This window comes from Carassius carassius, chromosome 1 (assembly GCF_963082965.1).
Source record: "Carassius carassius chromosome 1, fCarCar2.1, whole genome shotgun sequence".
Classification (NCBI taxonomy): Eukaryota; Metazoa; Chordata; class Actinopteri; order Cypriniformes; family Cyprinidae; genus Carassius; species Carassius carassius.
The window spans coordinates 48,471,770-48,489,575 of NC_081755.1; the positions used below are offsets into that span (position 1 = coordinate 48,471,770).

At 37.8% G+C, this 17,806-nt stretch overlaps 1 protein-coding gene across 1 annotated transcript; it reads left to right on the forward strand.

Annotated features, from left to right (window-relative positions):
• The first annotated feature begins 3,687 nt into the window (after positions 1 to 3,687).
• zmp:0000000896 (caspase recruitment domain-containing protein 10) lies at positions 3,688 to 16,624 on the forward strand. The gene is made up of 24 exons (XM_059562687.1): positions 3,688 to 3,783; positions 5,394 to 5,615; positions 6,959 to 7,096; positions 8,319 to 8,505; positions 9,447 to 9,585; positions 9,679 to 9,849; positions 9,925 to 10,044; positions 10,757 to 10,882; positions 10,979 to 11,146; positions 11,690 to 11,785; positions 11,875 to 11,911; positions 12,177 to 12,217; positions 12,305 to 12,393; positions 12,534 to 12,580; positions 13,950 to 14,067; positions 14,145 to 14,298; positions 14,384 to 14,507; positions 14,678 to 14,918; positions 15,333 to 15,399; positions 15,486 to 15,588; positions 15,663 to 15,821; positions 16,014 to 16,114; positions 16,188 to 16,303; positions 16,397 to 16,624. Exons 1-24 carry the CDS (start codon positions 3,777 to 3,779, stop codon positions 16,599 to 16,601), a joined length of 2,976 nt encoding a protein of 991 aa, XP_059418670.1. The 5' UTR covers positions 3,688 to 3,776; the 3' UTR covers positions 16,602 to 16,624.
• The last annotated feature ends 1,182 nt before the right edge of the window (positions 16,625 to 17,806 follow it).

Below are 17,806 nucleotides of genomic sequence, written 5' to 3' on the forward strand. Positions count from 1 at the left end.
CTAAGTGCTGGGGTAGTCCCGAAATGTTTTAAGCATGCTGTAGTTCAACCTTTGCTTTAGAAACAGGGTTTGGAGGAAAATTGCCTTGATAATTATCGGCCTGTTTCTAAGCTTTCATTTTTATCAAAACTTTTAGAAAAAGTTGTATATTCACAATTGATTTCCTTTTTAAATGCAGCTAAATTAACAGAACCTCTCCAATCTGGTTTCTCTGCCCATCATAGCACTGAGTCTGCTTTGCTTAAAGTATTCAATGACATTTTGCTTGCAGTGAATAGTGGTAAAAATTCAGTTATGCTGCTTCTTGATCTTACAGCTGCTTTTGATATAGTTGATCATGATATTCTTCTCTGCCGGTTAGAAAATTTGTTTGGTATTGGGGGTATTGCTATGCAGTGGTTTAATTCATATCTTAGAGACAGGTCTTTTTCTGTTGAGTTAGGTAAGTTTTCTTCATCTGTTGCTCCTATTATCTGTGGAGTGCCTCAAGGATCCATTTTAGGGCCACTCCTTTTTAATTTAAATATGCGACCTTTAGGAGACATTATTAGGAGACACAATGTTTCATTTCATTTATATGCTGATGATACCCAGTTGTACATACCATTGAAAGCTGGTGATACCATTCAACCCTTATTGGCCTGCCTAGGCGATATCAAGAAATGGCTTTCCAATAGCTTCCTTAGACTTAATGAAAATAAAATGGAAGTAATCGTCTTTGGCCCCCCTAAGTTGAGAAGTGGTCTCATAAATGAGCTTGGCAAGCATTTCCCCTCAGTCTCCTCCCAGGTCAGAAATCTTGGTGTCATTCTGGACTCTGAACTTTGTTTAACTAAACAAATTAATACAGTTAAGGAACAGTTTTTATCAGTTACGGATCATCTCGAGACTGAAATCATTTTTAACTTTTAATGACCTGGAGAAAGTCATTCATGCTTTTATTACCTCCCACCTTGACTACTGTAATTCATTATATTTGGGTCTTCCATTGCACGCTTGCAGATGGTACACAATGCTGCTGCAAGGCTGTTGACCGGGGCAAAGAAAACAGATCACATTACACCAGTTTTAGCCTCTCTTCATTGGCTTCCTGTCTATTTTAGACTTCAATTAAAAATTTTGTTGTTTGTTTTTAAAGCTCTTAATGGTCAAGCCCTATCTTATCTCTCAGATCATCTTACTTCTTTTTCATCCTCCAGATCTCTAAGATCTCTTGATAGAGCCCTTTTAGTTGTCCCTCGTTCACGCTTAACAATGAAGGGTGATAGGGCTTTTTCTATTGCGGCCCCTCGTCTCTGGAACCAACTTCGACTGGACATTCGCCTTGCACCTTCTATCACAACTTTTAAAATGAAGTTGAAAACATATCTTTATTCCCAGGCATTTTAAATTGGATTTTATCTATGTTCCATTGTTTTACTGTATAATCTGTTTTGCTTTGCTGTGATAAATGTGCTATATAAATAAACTTTACTTATTTACTTACTTACAATATGGCATCTACAGAAGACTTTACAGACAGTACAGTTAGCTAATATAAAATTTGTAAATTTATTTTATTGAGAATCAAGCATATTGTACAAACAAAAAGATTTAACCCAACATTCCAGGGGTATTACAGTTTTTCTCAGTCGCTTTGGTGCATTTCTCAACTCAGAAATGAAATTCTCAAAACTACTTGTACAACCTCCACATCATCTAGTCATTTATACACATCACAAAACCAGTTTCTCATTCTTTTGAACAAGTTGCGATTGCTTTTGTACATTCATGCAATTGATTACGCACATTTATCTGTGTTTTCCTACATTATCAGTTGCTAATGTCATGCTGCTCAAAATGTATTATATAGTTTTCTGTGCAATAGTCTTAAACCTCAAAACATCTAGTCTTTAGTTCATCGTATAAGTCATTCAATGCAAAATGGTTAATCCAGTTGTCATAAACTGCCAAGCACACTTTTTATTTTATTTTTGCAAATTATTATTAGACGTTTTGTCAATTTGGCATAAATTGCGCAAGTGAATCCTGACTAGTGAAGAGAATGTAGATGATAAACCAATGATTTCTCTGAAAAAGCTCAAAGGTTCATCTCATGAATCTTCAGTTGGAAAGCTTATACTGTATAGACAGAGGACAACACAAGAATTACACATTCTGACAATTTACTTATTTCCATCTTTGTGCCCATATTTCTTTTTCCTTTTCTATATCACAATGACATTGCAAAGGTTTTTTTTTATTATTATTTTTTTGGGACAGACCATTAGTAAAAGTGTAACTGGGAATTCTATCCAGTCTCTTTCAATCAATATCCCACATACAGTAATATGTAAATTTGTATTTTTGAAATGGATATATGGCATACATAAGCATATGGCATACTGTTCAATACAGTAACTGTCATCCAAAATGTTGCCATAGTTTACATCAGAACATCCCTCCAGAGTACTCTGTTATATTGACAACATGACTAAGTGATTTGACTGTCTTATCCGTAAACTCTATGACACAAAGACTTGTCATTCGATGGCACTGACATGTTCATTGACACAGATATTTATTTTTGAGAGATGAAATAAGGATTTTGAGCAGGAGACTGTCTTTTGCAGGTAATCCATGGTGATTTGCTATTTGTACGAGTTCTTTTGAGAAATGCACTTACTGTTTTGCAAATCTCAAGGATGATTCGAAAAATGTACCAAAGCGACTGAGAAAAACTGTAAAAAGGAAAAAAGACAATCAAACAGTCAATAAAATTCATTAATTATTAAACCATATGCATGTTAAATGACTTTGTTCATATTTCTTTCATGCTCTCACTTTTAGATTAGATTAGCCTACTGTTACTGATATATTAATGTCAGGTCTAAATTGTTCAAAACAAACATATTGCTCACACCTTTGCACTTCATGAATAAAACAATGTGCAAATATAAAAATCAAATAAAAAGATAAATACTAGCTATTTGTCACCATTCCATTATAAACACCTTAACTTCACATCAGCTTCTACAAAATTAATCTGTTTGTAAAATAAATGATCTCAAAAAGTACCAGCACATTTAAAAATAGACAGAGATAGATAGATAGATAGATAGATAGATAGATAGATAGATAGATAGATAGATAGATAGATAGACACACAGACAGACAGATAGACACACAGACAGACAGACAGACAGACAGATAGACGGATAGACAGATAGACGGATAGACAGATAGATAGATAGATAGATAGATAGATAGATAGATAGATAGATAGATAGATAGACAGACAGGCAGATAGATAGACAGACAGACAGACAGACAGACAGACAGATAGATGGATAGATAGTTACTCTCTGACCCGTCTGTAATGTGACTAATCGCCAAATACTAGTTACAAATTAACACGAGATTGCCACACCAAGTCCTCTATGGAACCCCGTCGTTTTTCACCGTGACTTTCATATTTTATTGCGTGACTCAGGCATTTTGTGTTTCCCCCTATTTTTTTAACACTGCCTGGACTGACTGTTATTTTTCTAAAACAATTAGGCCTACCTTAAATCGATTCGTGAAATTAAACAGTGTGGGTGTCGAGACAGAAAGGCTGACGAATGTTAACGATCATGTCAATGTAGCTTCGACTCCTGAGAGAGAGAGAGAGAGAGAGAGAGAGAGAGAGAGAGGGGGGGGGAGAGTTCGCCTCGCTCCTTCACATCTGGTTTTGTCTGTCTGAAGTGTCGCTGTTGTTTTCATTTCTCTCATCTCATTCGTTCATCAGCTGAATTATGACCGGTAAGACCTTTAACTTTTCTAAATCAACGAATGAATCAAATGTTTGATTCAGTGATACCACGGCGTTATGTGACAGTATGGGGAAAACACTTATGTTTTTCAGTGTCCTTGAAACACAGGTGGTCTCCTCATACTTGTGTTGTGTTGTTTTGTGTGTGTGTGTGTGTGTGTGTTTATAACGAAGCCTATATCAGTACATGTATGTACTGGGAAAAAAATTATGTAGGATTTAAGTTGAAACTAATTTAACTCATAAATTGGTAGTTGTTTTCACAAGCAGCCTAATTATGAAGATAAGGCACGTTACACTAAATTAAACTTGATGATTTTTCGTGCAAAATACTTTTTTTTGTACGATGTAGGCTACTTAATTTATGTTTTATTTATATCTTTGGATTAGGGTATTATTAGTTTTATGTTAGCTTTGTCTTAATATCACTGTATTATTAACAGATGTTTGTAATGCCGCCTATCATGTGTGTAGTATATGTGCTTGTGTTAGTGTACAATGATCTGTTGTCATTCCCAGAAATGGATTCCTTCACTATGAGACATTCATTGAGATTCCTGCATGTGTTTGGACCTGCCTGGCCTGAACTAAGACACACACACACACACACACACACACACACACGAACCCCTCACACACACCCCTAATCTTCAGCATCTCTCAAGAGCAAGATAGCTTGTTTGGAAACAGTATACTCAGTGTATTTGTTGTGCTTCTACACAAGAAGAATCACAAATGAGATCTTGTTTAATGCCTCAAACCGGGTTCAGGTTTGCAGTTCAGAGTTAGAGATCTCTACATGAATTATTTTATAGCCTGGCACTCTTACTGGATGATGGTTGTTTGGGTGTGTTACATTCATGCGGAGGAATTTTAGAAATACATATACAAAGGTGATGATTAAATGAATCGTAACTGATATCTACGCCAAGTCTCCCGAGAAACCATTTTGGTGTGCAGGTACACGCAGGCCTGGATGAAAACGCAGTTTTTGTTTTCCTCCAGCTGTGTTATCGGTCTGTTTCTCTGATTATCTCTCAAGTTCAGTGAGAGGTCTGCATGGTACTGTCTGCATTCCCCAGCAGTGAGATGTTGTGCTTTTCATGATTGAATTTACAATCTCATCTGTGTTTTATGATCATGTGGATTTAGGATATCACCTTCATCACATGCGTTCACCCAAAATCTCATGAGAAAACATGAGATTGGTGTGAATGCAACAAAGTTATTTTTATTTCTTATTAATTATTTTTTATGATGTGATTTTTTTTTTAAAGTAAGCATGAAGATTCACCTCTGAACATACCCATCAGTGGAGCATAAATATTATACAAAACATACAAATAGTTAATAAGATTGTACAATATACACAAGTTCACCAAAACACACTGAAAAAAAAAAGAAAGAAAGAGAAAAAAACGCAGAAATTGCTAATTTCGTAATTACAAAGAAACAGCAAGTAACACATTGTAAACTAAAGCAACTAAAAAACAGAAATCAGGCTCAGTTTCTTGGCTCCCACACCACCTGCTTGCCATTGAGGAGCAGCTGCTTCGTGTCATGATCATGAGGCTCATAAACGTCGTCTGTTGTCTCGCAGGTGAATGGCCGCTGGGAGACGAGAGCTCGCTCATGTCTCCGTCAGAGGAGGAGAAGTACGAGGAGCTGTGGGAGCGAGTGGAAGGAGTGCGACACAAACTGACCCGCATTTTAAACCCGGCGAAGCTGACGCCGTACCTGCGGCAATGCAAGGTGATCGACGAGCAGGACGAGGACGAGGTGCTGAACTCCAGTCAGTATCCACTGAGAATCAGCAGAGCCGGTGAGATGCACAACATCACACACGGAGAAGTGATGGACACAAGCCAAGGGACAATAACAAGACATATACAATAATAAAGAAAGAAAGAAAGAAAGCAAAAACCAAAAGCCAGAGAAAAAATATATACAAGGTTAAAAAAAAATTCTTCTGAAGTTTTTTTTTTATGACTATCGAAGAATGATTTTAACCCCCAAATAGTCAATTTATGTATACAAAAAAAAGAATTATAATAAATAAAATTCAGATCTGCTGAGTGTGAAAATTTGAGTCATGAATTTAATGAACCAGTGTCTAATATGGTTTTAAATAATTTTGAGTCAGCTTTGTAATTTAATGGCAAATGTGGGTATAAATGGAAAACAAATGGACTAAAGTATCCAAATCCTGCCAAAAACACACACAACACAAGCAGTAGAAATTAATGAAAGAAAACAAATTGCAGCCTACATGTACTTTTCAATCCAATTGAAGTTTATTTCTATAGTGCTTTTTACGATACAAATCATTGCAAAGCAACTTTACCGAAAATGCAGTAAGCATTGCTGTAAGTACTTCATATTTAATGATTTGTTGAATTTTTTAGCTGATGGTTTACACTTTCATAAAAATATTTTCCATTGCTTTATAAAAGTTTGCGAGTTCTTACAGCATTTTCACCATTTCCATTCGAGAATCAGAAGAAAACTATTTTGCATTTGTACACTGCATTTACTAGACTACACTTTTTGGAAAGATTTCCCGTTGGTTTGTCAAAGGTGTTTAGATTCCATTTAATAGATGAATCTTTTATTCAAACATTTGCAATTGCAAATTTATTAATATGTCCATTAAACATGTCTTTTCGACATGTTTCGGTTGAGTTCTGATTGCATTTCCACCGGTTTGACCAGCCGGCGTCGTCAGCATGTTTTCTGAGATCTTCATAAGATCTTCATTAAAATTTCTCCCATTGGTAATGGAAAGTAAATATTTCACAGCTTGTAGTAAGAAAGTACAGCCGCATTGGGAAATTCTGCCATGTCATAACATTGCGTTCAATTTCGTTCCTTGAAAAAGCTTCAGCTTCATTTCCCTTACATTTTAGTATCTGGATAAGTCAATAAGGAACCAGATAAGCTTTTCCTCATGTGTAGTGCAAAGAGTTGTAGGTAATATTTAACCCTTTTACCAATGTAATGATCTAGGACGTACTAAACTAGTATAATATTTATAGTATGTGAATCTGGATGCAAATGTTGACATTAAAAGAGAATCAGAGGAGGAATCAATGTGGAGTGGAATGTGATTAGTGGGCGGGTGTACCTCTGTCAGTGTGCAGTGATTTGATTGGCTGTTGTGCTCAGGGCGTTTATTGGATATCCTGAGGGGGCGTGGCGAGCGCGGTCTTCAGGCCTTCATGGAGTCACTGGAGTTTTACCATCCAGAGCAGTTCACTCAGCTGACCGGACAACAGCCGACACAGCGCTGCTCCATCATGCTGGGTGACTACAACCGAATTCACAATCCTACACTAGCATACTACTCATACTATTCCTTAAATGTTTGTGAAATTGCCTCATTTCACTTGTTATTACATCACTTGGAGTGAATATCGACTTATTGCTTTCTGAATTGAACACAGTAATTGTATATGAAATGGAATATATCATAAATTTCTTCTTCTTCTTTAACTTTTGTATATTTAATATGTCATCCAGGCATTATTTGCATACTATGCACTGCGTGCATTCTATATAATTCAGAGGTACAGTATGGCAGCGTAATAAATGAACAGATTAAAATTAAGCAAGTTTATGCTTAAACCAAAAACATTTCCTCAACATTAAGTGGGTTTATATTGAGTTTATGCTAGAAACAAACAAATGTTGCACAATTATGTGGATTTATGCTAGAAGAATAAGAAATGTATGAAAATGATTTAAAATTTTGCATAACACAGCAAAAATGTTTTTTTAATTCAGTAGGTTTATACGGTACGAAACCCCACACATGACATGCAAGAAAAAATAAATAAATTGTGCGCACAATTTACTAATTCGTTCCCTCAGTGTACTTAAACGTGCACACATTACTATTGCGTTCCCTCGATTGGCTAAATCGTATGCACAATTTATAAATTGAGTGAACCAAGTAGTAAATCGAGGGAACGCAATAGTAATGTGTGCACGTTTAAGTACACTGAGGGAACGAATTAGTAAATTGTGCACACAATTTATTTATTTTTTCCTGCATGTCATGTGTGGGGCTCCGCAGGTTTATGCTAAAACAATTTTCTATTTATTTATTTATTTTTTTTTTTTCATTCTTAAAACAAGAATAATGTAATCAAAATTATGGTAATCTATGCATGAAAAAGGAAAAGAATTACCAAAACGAAGTGAGTTTATGTTAAAATGAACAAATTGGATAAAAAGTGAGTTTATAAGATTTTTCTTTTTAAAAAAACACTAATTAATTAATTTTGATATATTTATTAGGAAACAAGACTTATTACTAGTTTTGCTTCTTGTGTAACTCTATTTGAGAATATTTTAAATTTGCCCAGGAAAACAAGACAAATAATGAGTATTTAAGTGAATAAAGTAAATTATTTTTTTTCAATATAGAGCCAAATAAAAAATAAAAATAACAAATGAATCATCTTGCAGCAGCTCTAGTATGGCGGTTTGCTGATGTTGTTTGTGGGATGTTGTGTGTGTGTAGATGAGGAGGGTCCCGAGGGTCTGACTCAGTTTCTGTTGCTGGAGGTTCGTAAGCTGCGAGAGCAGTTGCACAGCAGCCGTGTGTGTGAGCGGCGTCTGTCTCAGCGCTGTCGTGTGGCCGAGGACGAGCGCGGTCGAGCTGAACGCAAAGCACAGGAGCTGCGTCAGGACCGCATACAACTGGAGAGGTGAAGAAAACACACATATCCAATTCTTCTCAAACCTAGTGTATTTAAAGTGCATTTACACTTTTACACATTTCTTATTTTCACTTAAACCAAAATAGATGTACTAAAATAACTAAAATAAAAACTGTATAGACAGTTTAAAAAATGAAAAAGTATATATTTAAAATAAAATAAAATTCTAAATATTAAGAAAATACAAAATAATGGTCTATATATAGGACATATAAATGATCACGTCACACTGATTGGTTCTCTCCTGTATTGCTAGCCAATGAGCTTGCTGCTCAACATTCAATATTTGGCTACTGTTTGCTTTAGCAGTAGCAGCGCACTTTAGAAACCCTCCACCTTCCTCAGCTCCACCTGAATAGATCTGCTATGGGTGAACATGTATGCTATGGGGATGTACATACAGTATAAGTTATAAGTGAAGCAGCAGCAGTATTTCTTCCATGCTCACAGCAGCAGCAGCGTAGCAGATCTATTCCTCCAAGACTGAGCACATTAACATTGTCATGTACTTTACCAAGCCAATCCTATATATACATGAAGAGTTTGGTTCCTAAACACGATAAACTCTTTTTTTTTTGAGTTTCTGTATTGTATCTGGTCGTCAATTTTAATTCTATGCAAAATACGATATTCGCAGAGTTATAAGGTCATGTTTTCTCCCTCTTGCGACAAAGCCATTCTCCCTTTTTTGCAGAATGCGATATATTCTCTCAACCAATCACGGCACACCATTCCATGCAAACTAGACAGTAACGGCACTTTGAATACACCTGGCATCCTAGTTTTCCTCATCTACTTTGTACTTTTTGATCAACAAACAAGGGCTACACGATAAATCGCATGTGATTGTCATGCAAATCATATATATATATATAATCTGCCAAATGCATAAATGTAGATCTGTTTGGATGTGTGTGTTTATGGGTCAGGTTGAGGCAGGACTGGGAGTCTGGCAGTCGTGAGTTGGGTTTGCTGAAGGAGAGACATTTGGAACAGGCTGTGAAATACTCGCGGGCATTAGAGGAACAACGCAGAGCTACAGCGCGTGAGAGAGAACTGCTCACAGAGGTAGTCAACATTAATCAATATTTCACACTCCAGATAAACACAGTTCATGTTAGGCTCAAAGTGGGCGTGTCCATGCGGTGATGTCACTGACAGGTGGAGCAGCTCAGGAAGAGATTACAGGAGGTGGAGAAACGAGTTCACGATGGCCCCGCCCCCGTGCTGACCCATCACACAAGCAATGGGGTGTATGACGCCGCCCCCACAGTACCAGTGGAGAAGCCACCGCTCCCTGTGAGAAACAGAGAGCTTAACTCTGGAAATCAGGTCAGAGTCATGTGAGGGACCCTGCTGACACTTACCGGAGTGTGTGTCGGTCGTCTGATGTATCGTGTGTTTTAGGCTCTGTTGGACATCCTGAAGCAGGACCGGCGGGAGGCGGCGGAGCAGAGGCAGGAGCTGAGCAGCACCATCGCCCGACTGCAGGCCGAGCTGGAGAGCTCCGAGACTCAGAGAGAGAAAGTAAGAGCAAACCTCTGTGTGTCTGTGCTGTTTATAGGCTCAGTGGGAAATCACATACTAGCATCTCATCACTCATTTTTTGCATTTTTTGAAACAGATAGAATGAGAATGCCATTCTGAACTCAGCCTTTGTTTTGTGTGCGCTGTAAAGTTGGATTTAATGTGCAAATAAAGCGTAGTTGGAAAATTAACTCATTAAAGCTCATTACAAAATGATTTGTATAGTGTTTAATACAAAAGAAATGCTTCCATCAGCTTTACAGTAATAAACAGGAACAGCAATCAGTTCATTCACATCTTCAATTTCAACTATTAACCAGCTCTAAAGTAGATTATATAGTGTCATAAAGTTAAATTATATAAAACATTATAAAATTATATAATATAAAACTATAATACTATATCAGTGATACAAAAATAATAATATAAATGAACAGATTTTATGGGTGTTGGATTTAATATCTCGGAGTCTGTGAGTCATTCTTACTAATATAAACTAATTTAATAATTCTAATAAGTCTTAAACTTTTTCAGTAATACTGTATGTTTTTGTAACTTTTTGTAACTGGATAAGCTATTCTGAAAGTTGGCAGTCTATTTTCTAAATCCATGTTATTAATCATATTGTTATCAATCTATGCATGCATGTTTCTCACCTTATTTATCTATACATACATAAATGCAAGCGTACATGTATAATATGTTTGTGTAGTTGGCGTCTCAGTGTGAGCAGCTGCAGCTGCGTCTCAGGACTCTGCAGCTGGACTGGGACACGGAGCAGAGCAGGAGTGTGTCCTACTTCAACCAGATCATGGAGCTGGAGAGAGAGAGAGACCAGGTACCAAACACACACTCTCTCTCACACACACACACACACACAAACATGTGCTTAAACACTTGTGTGTGTGTGTGTGTGTGTGTGTGTGTGTTTAAGGCGCTGCGCAGTCGTGACAGTCTCCAGCTGGAGTTCACAGACTGCCTCCTGGACAAGAACCGTCTGCGCAAACGTATCGCGGAGCTGCAGACCAGCCTGGAGCAGCTGCAGAGAGAGACCGAGAGAAGCAGAGAGCTGAGAGAGCAGAGCAACACCTGCATGCACTGCGTACGTCTGCATCACTACACGCTACATACCACAGACTACACATGGCATGCTTCTGTTTCTCAATTATCTGAAAAACCTCTTCTAAACTCCCAGCATATACTATACTAAAGCATATTATATGCTATATTGAAGTATAGACTATAATTCATAGTGCATTGCACTGCAACAAACTATCTTTGTACCTTTCTATACTGAATAGAACTATACTGTAAATTATAATTTACTGTACTGTACTATACTGCACTATTTACTACACTACATTGTACCATAATGTACTATTCAATACTGAACTGTACTACACTTCACTCTACTATGCAATACTACACTGTACTACTTCGTACAATACTACACTATACTGTATTGTACTACACTGTACTGCATTGTATTGTACTAAAATGTACTATAGTAAGCTACACTGCTCTATACTATACTACACTACACTATACTGGACTGTATTATACTGTACTGTTCTACAACAATACTATACTATTTTATACTTTACTATACGTTCACGAACATGTGTGTATGTGTGTGTTTCTGTAGTCTCACCTGTCGTTGTTCAGTGAGGATCAGTGTTTCGGCCCGTGTTGTTCAGTTGATTTGAGTCCCAGTCCACTCACACTCAGAGCTCATCTGAAGGTCAGAGTTCACACACACATAAACACACAGTTGTGTTCTGAGTGCACATGTGTGTGTTGTTCTCTCATGCTGTTCCTGTGTTTTTACAGTCAACCTCTCGAGCTCAGATCTGTGAGCAGTCTGAAGGTGAGTGTTACTGTGTGAATAGTAATAGTATGTATTTAACTGACACGAATGAGAACAGAATTTGATCTGAATTGAACTGGAAAACAACATTGCTTTCTTCTGTAGAGCTGCTGTACTGCTGAGATTGATTCATAATTGAAGAATTGTACAACATTAACACTGTTATTGTGTTATTTTGGTACTGTGAAGTGGCTTTGAAACAGTCTGTATTGTGTAAAGCTTGTTAATGTTAATTTTTTGACGCTGTTATGTGTTTGTGTCACAGACTCCTGCTGCTCTAATTCAGAGGAGAATCTGTTCACGCCGGTAAAAACATATATTATTTTACCGGATGATGCAGTGATGATCACGTCCTGTGTTTGAATCTCACTGTGTGTTTTTGTGATTGTGCAGGAGTGTAACACTGAGAAGGACATCAACAGACTCTCCACATTTCCCTTTCCTCCCTGTATGAACTCCATCAACCGCAGAGCAAACGTAGAGTAAGACAAAGCAAACACTGCACACTGAGTTAAATACATGAATCTACAGCTGAAGCTTTAGTTTACAGACATCACTAAACTAGTGAAGGACGACGCCTGACTCATGATTCACTGGCGTCTCACTGTCTGTGTGTTTGCAGGTTTGATCTGAAATCCTGGGGGAGCGACGAGAACGAGCCACATACAGGTGTGTCAAACAGCTCTCTGTCTGTCTGTGCATCTCAGTCCAAACCTGTCTAACTGTTAGAGGTGTTAGAAAATCAACAGCATGATTCTCTGATGTGTCACCATTCTTTGTTCAATGATTCTGAATTGATTCTAAAGAACTGCAGAACTGATTCATTTTTGACCACATTTTATAATTGCAACTTTTTATTCTTGCTTTCGTATCTCACAATTCTAAACGTTTTTTTCTCAAGATTTAAGCTCAGAGTTATGCAAACAATGTCAAAATTGTGAGATCTAAACTGAAAAGTCAGAATTCAGATTTTCTCACAGATTTTCTCAGAGTTTATATATCGCAATTCAGTCAAAATAAGTATGAATTCTTGATTTAGCAGGTAAGCCAATGAATAGTGCATTACAGTATTCAATCCTGGAAGTGACAAATGCATGAATAAGCCTTTCAGCATCAGGTGGAGTGAGGAAAGGTCTAATTCTTGCAATGTTTATGAGGTGATGGAAAGGAGATTTGGTAATACACTTAATGTGAGAGTCTAGTGTCAGATGAGTGTCAAAAATAACTCCAAGGTTACAAGCCTGAGCAGATGGAAGTACTACAGTCATCCATAATCAAATTCAGACTGCTACCCTTGAGAATAGCCACTGGTGTGCCAATGAGTAGAACCTCTGTTTTAGAACAATTCAGTTTTAAAAAGTTATGGTGAATCCACGTTTTTATTTCCAGCACACACTCTGAAAGAACTGTTGAGGTGAAAATAGGATGAGACTTGGAGCTGATGTAATTTTGGGTGTCATCAGCATAAAAGAGATACCCCGAACCATATTTCCTAATAATTTTTCCCAAAGGAAGCATATACACACTAAACAATATAGGACCCATTACAGAACCCTGAGGAACACCATGACAGACCTGTCCAAAGTGCTATACAATAGATACATGATAAAAAAACATCACAAGATCAATAGATATTACAATACTAAATCCGCAAAAAAACAACAGACACAAAAAAGCATACACATATAAACATAAAAATTAAGAGTTTTATGTAAATGTGCTTTAGAAATAAAATTATTAATTTCATTATTATTAAAAAAGATAATAAAGTTACAAATAAGTGTTCAATAGTAGTTTTTGTGTTATCTTTGATATTAAATTGGTTTTGAGAATCATTGCAGCTGAAATGTTGTTGTCTTGTCAAAACTGACCCCTGTTTTGTATTGTAATGTAAAAATGTCAGATCTTCACCTTTAGAAGTAAATTGAATCATGGGACTGGTGAAGATTAACATCTCCACTGTTTTTCTGTCGGTGTTCAGTTTGTATTTAGATTGTTAGCAATGGTGTCTGTGTGTGTGTGTGTGTGTGTGTTGTAGAGGACTCAGACTCGTGTCTGTTGAGTTCGTGGAGCTCTCTGCCATCTCAGCTCTTTCCTCCTGACTTGATCAACATGACTCCAACTCTCCCGATCAAACCTTCATCATCCTCCCCACGGTACAAACCCTTCATCAGCATTAACATGACCTTCATCATGTTTGTTTTGTCTCATGTTCCTCTCATTTGTTTCTCAGCTTGTCTCTGGCGTTCTCCTTGCCCAAAAGCGTCAGTCTGGCCAATGACATCACTATCATTGGAGGAAACCGGACAGGTGTGTTTGTGCAGACAGTCAGGGAGGGTTCACCTGCGCAGATCTGCGGCCTGAGGGAAGGCAGTGAACTCCTGGAGGTGAGAGAGACAGAAAACTGTTTCCTGTCAGAAAGGAAGTTCCTCCTTCTCTGAAACATATTCAGATCATGTGCTCTGTTGTCAGATGAATCAGGGGTTGTTCGGCGAGGGTCATGTTCGTCTCAGTCAGTGTACGGCTGAAGTGGCTCATTTCTCACTGCAGTGGTGGACAGAACCAAACGCGCTAAAACACACACACAATCCCGACGGTGAGACGCAAACATTTGCTCCATCAGAGTTTCTAAGAACCTTCTCAAATCAAGTGTGTGTGCATAAATTGATCATTTGAAATTGTATCATGCTCAGATGAAAATCCTGAGACTGTGAATGTTTCATTGTATTTTCTATAATGATTCAGTCTTTTCCTCTCTCGTCTCAGGTTATTCTCGTTTACTCGCTGAGCTCTCTTCTCCGTCTTTCACCGGCGCCGACTCCTTCTACGTGCGCGTGAACCTTGACCTCTCTCACCATGGCGACCCACCATGTCTCCAGGTTTGCTGTGACGACGTGCTGCACGTCACTGACACGCGTTACAATGGTAAATACCAGTGGCGCTGCATCCGCGTGGACAAACACACGGGGGCGCCGCTGCAGGCCGGAGCCGTGCCCAACTACAACAGGTACATGATGCACGCAATACATGAGAAATACATGAACACTGAAATATCACCAAGTATTTAAATAGCATCCCTTTAACTCTAGTGACTAAAAATCTATGAAAATGCACATAATTGGTGCTTTTTTGTCATGCTATTCTATATCCTATCCTATATTTTGTCATATATATATATATAGATTTTAATTCTATAATTAAATGTTTGTTGTCATCATCTCTAGTCACATAGTTTGCTCTAATAAGACAACAACTGCTGACAATATTGAATGAATATTAATTATTAAATAACCACATCACAATTCAGCATACAAAAACATTGGGATGAAGAGCAATCACAAATTCATATTCAGAAGATGTGGATATTTGATGTTAACCATCTGTCTGGTGTCATATCAACACGTCAATGTTTTCTCTTCAGGGCTCAGCAGCTGCTGTTGGTGAGGCTTCGAACGATGGCGCTGGAACAGAATCACTCCAGGAGGAAGGTGTCGGTCTCTCTGTCTTTCTGTCTGTTTGTCTGTCTCTGTCTCTCTCATAGACACTAAGCTGTTTGTTTCGTGTCTGTTTGTAGTTCTTTAAGAAAACCTCTGAGCGCCTTCGGCTCATTAAAGCGGTCGCAGCGAACTATCGCAAGAGTGGCTCATCCAGTCCGCTGCTCTACACACTCAGTAACCGTAAGCCCCGCCCACTCTAACCTTCAACCAATCAGAGTGAATATTGTGAGTTCTGAGTGTGTGTGTGTGTGTAGGTCATGAGGAGCAGCTGATCCCGTTCAGTCTGGTTCAGATGGTTGGGGTCTTCAGCAAACGTCCGGTGGTTTTCTCCCCATCTATTCTGTCCCGCGGGATCATCGAGCGTCTGCTGCAGCCGGCAGAATCCGGTCTGGACTTCAACACCTGCCATCCAGGTACAGCAGCAGACTTTCACTGATGATACAAAAAATAACAGCCAGGAGTTACTTTGTCTATTTCAAAATAGTTTGTTTTTAACATGTCATTCAATTTATTTGTTAAAAATCCTGATACCTTTCAGTTCACAATTTCAGTAATTTATTATACATTTCATGGATTATTTTCCCCATTGTTATCATCGTGTACAGAGCCAGTTGAAAGTTGTGTGGATAAGAGTGTGTTCCTCATAGACTCCACAGATCAACCACTGGGAATCAAACTACAGAGTATTCAAGAGGTCATTAACCAGGTAAACATTAACAAACGCACACACACACACTCAGATTCACAGCTGTGTTAAAACTGTGTGTGTGTGTGTTCAGGACAAACACTGTCTGCTTCAGCTGGGCTTGAATCATGTGGAGAATCTCCTGAAGCACAGCATCTATCCCATCATCATCTACATCAAACCCAAAGACAAGAAGGGACGCAAGTTCAGGTTTGGATCCATATCAGTCACAAAATCAGCCCAACATTTAGCTCTTGATGTCACACAAACCTTAAACCCCGGTGAAACCTGTGTGTGTTTCAGGAAGCTGTTATCGGGCCAGCGAGAGGAGGACCTGATGGAGGCCTGTCAGATGGAGGAGCTACAGCTGGAGACTCTCCCTGTGATGTTCAGCACGGTGGAGCCGAACGCATGGAGCAGCACGGATGAGCTTCTGGCTGTCATACGCAGCAGCATCCTGAGCCAGCAGAGCGCCATGGTGTGGCTGGAGCAGGAGCGACTCCAGTAGAGACACATCCTGACATATTACACACTGTTACGGGACAGATGGTTAATGACCATACCTCTCATATAGTGGTTATATCTCATTATACTCCATAATGTGAATCAACTAACTTGAATACATTTTTTTTAATAAAATAAAAAATAATGATATATACATATAGCCTATTAGTGGTTTCAAAATTTAAATGAGTTAAATGTAGGCAATTATTTTTTTCAGTTTAATGCGTTAAAAATATTGTAGCTTGTATCCTTTCATATCAAAGCACAAAATAAACTATGTGCATGCAATGTCTTGGTCAGGTAAGTCATGAAGTTACCAAAAAGCAGATTAAAGCTGCCTTAAAACTGTGCATGCATGTCATTTATTTTATATGAGTCACATTTAAGAACATGTCTCTGAAATGTTTTTTAAAACTGTCCTGGAGCAGCCCAGCACTCTCCCTCATCTAACACACCCGATTTAACTCGTCAGCTCATTAATACAGACTTTAAGACCCGAAGTGGTCAGAAGAGGTAAAAAGAGTTGAGTGGAAATATCATTCGTCTGATCCACGTCACGTTCAGCAGCAGCAGCTCTTAAAGAAACAGCAGCCAAAACAACCTAATAACCAGCTGCTGTGATGTCTATTAATCAAAGGAAAAGGAAAAAACTTTTATAACTTTAAGCATTCATCTTTATTTAATTTAGAACTTAGTGTTTGATCATTTCAATTTCTTTATATTTCTGCTGTTTATTATAATGGGTTTACGTGAAGATTGTTTAAGGTTAACTTAAATGTTCAAATTGATAGTTCTCAATGATACTGTAATGTTGAATAGCTATAGTCAGTGGTTAAATATTGGGGGGGGGGGGGGGTACAGAAAAGTCAGTATCAGTATCATTGATACTGGCCATCAATCATTAAAGAAGTACTATTAAACAAATATATATACTGTCTTTGTTGATTGTACATTAATGTGAAATGTGAAATTATTTCAATATGAAATCATGAAAAAGCGTGTGAGATGAATACATTTTTATTGACTGCAGTAATTATATATATTTATATATATATATAAAACAACAAACAATATACAACAAACTGATGCTGGAGACTGTGTTTTCTAATGTTTTATGTACATGTTATATATTATCTTTTTACTACGCACTTTGTTAAAGTAGTTTTTCTTTTTTTTTTTTATCTGTATCTGTATTTATTATGATCTCCA

Bases quoted from the DNA above. Each gene is read 5' to 3' on its own strand.
- zmp:0000000896 (XM_059562687.1), top strand. The intron at 14,299-14,383 runs GTGAGAGAGACA...CTCTGTTGTCAG, and splicing joins AAGGCAGTGAACTCCTGGAG to ATGAATCAGGGGTTGTTCGG. The intron at 15,822-16,013 runs GTACAGCAGCAG...CATCGTGTACAG, and splicing joins CTTCAACACCTGCCATCCAG to AGCCAGTTGAAAGTTGTGTG.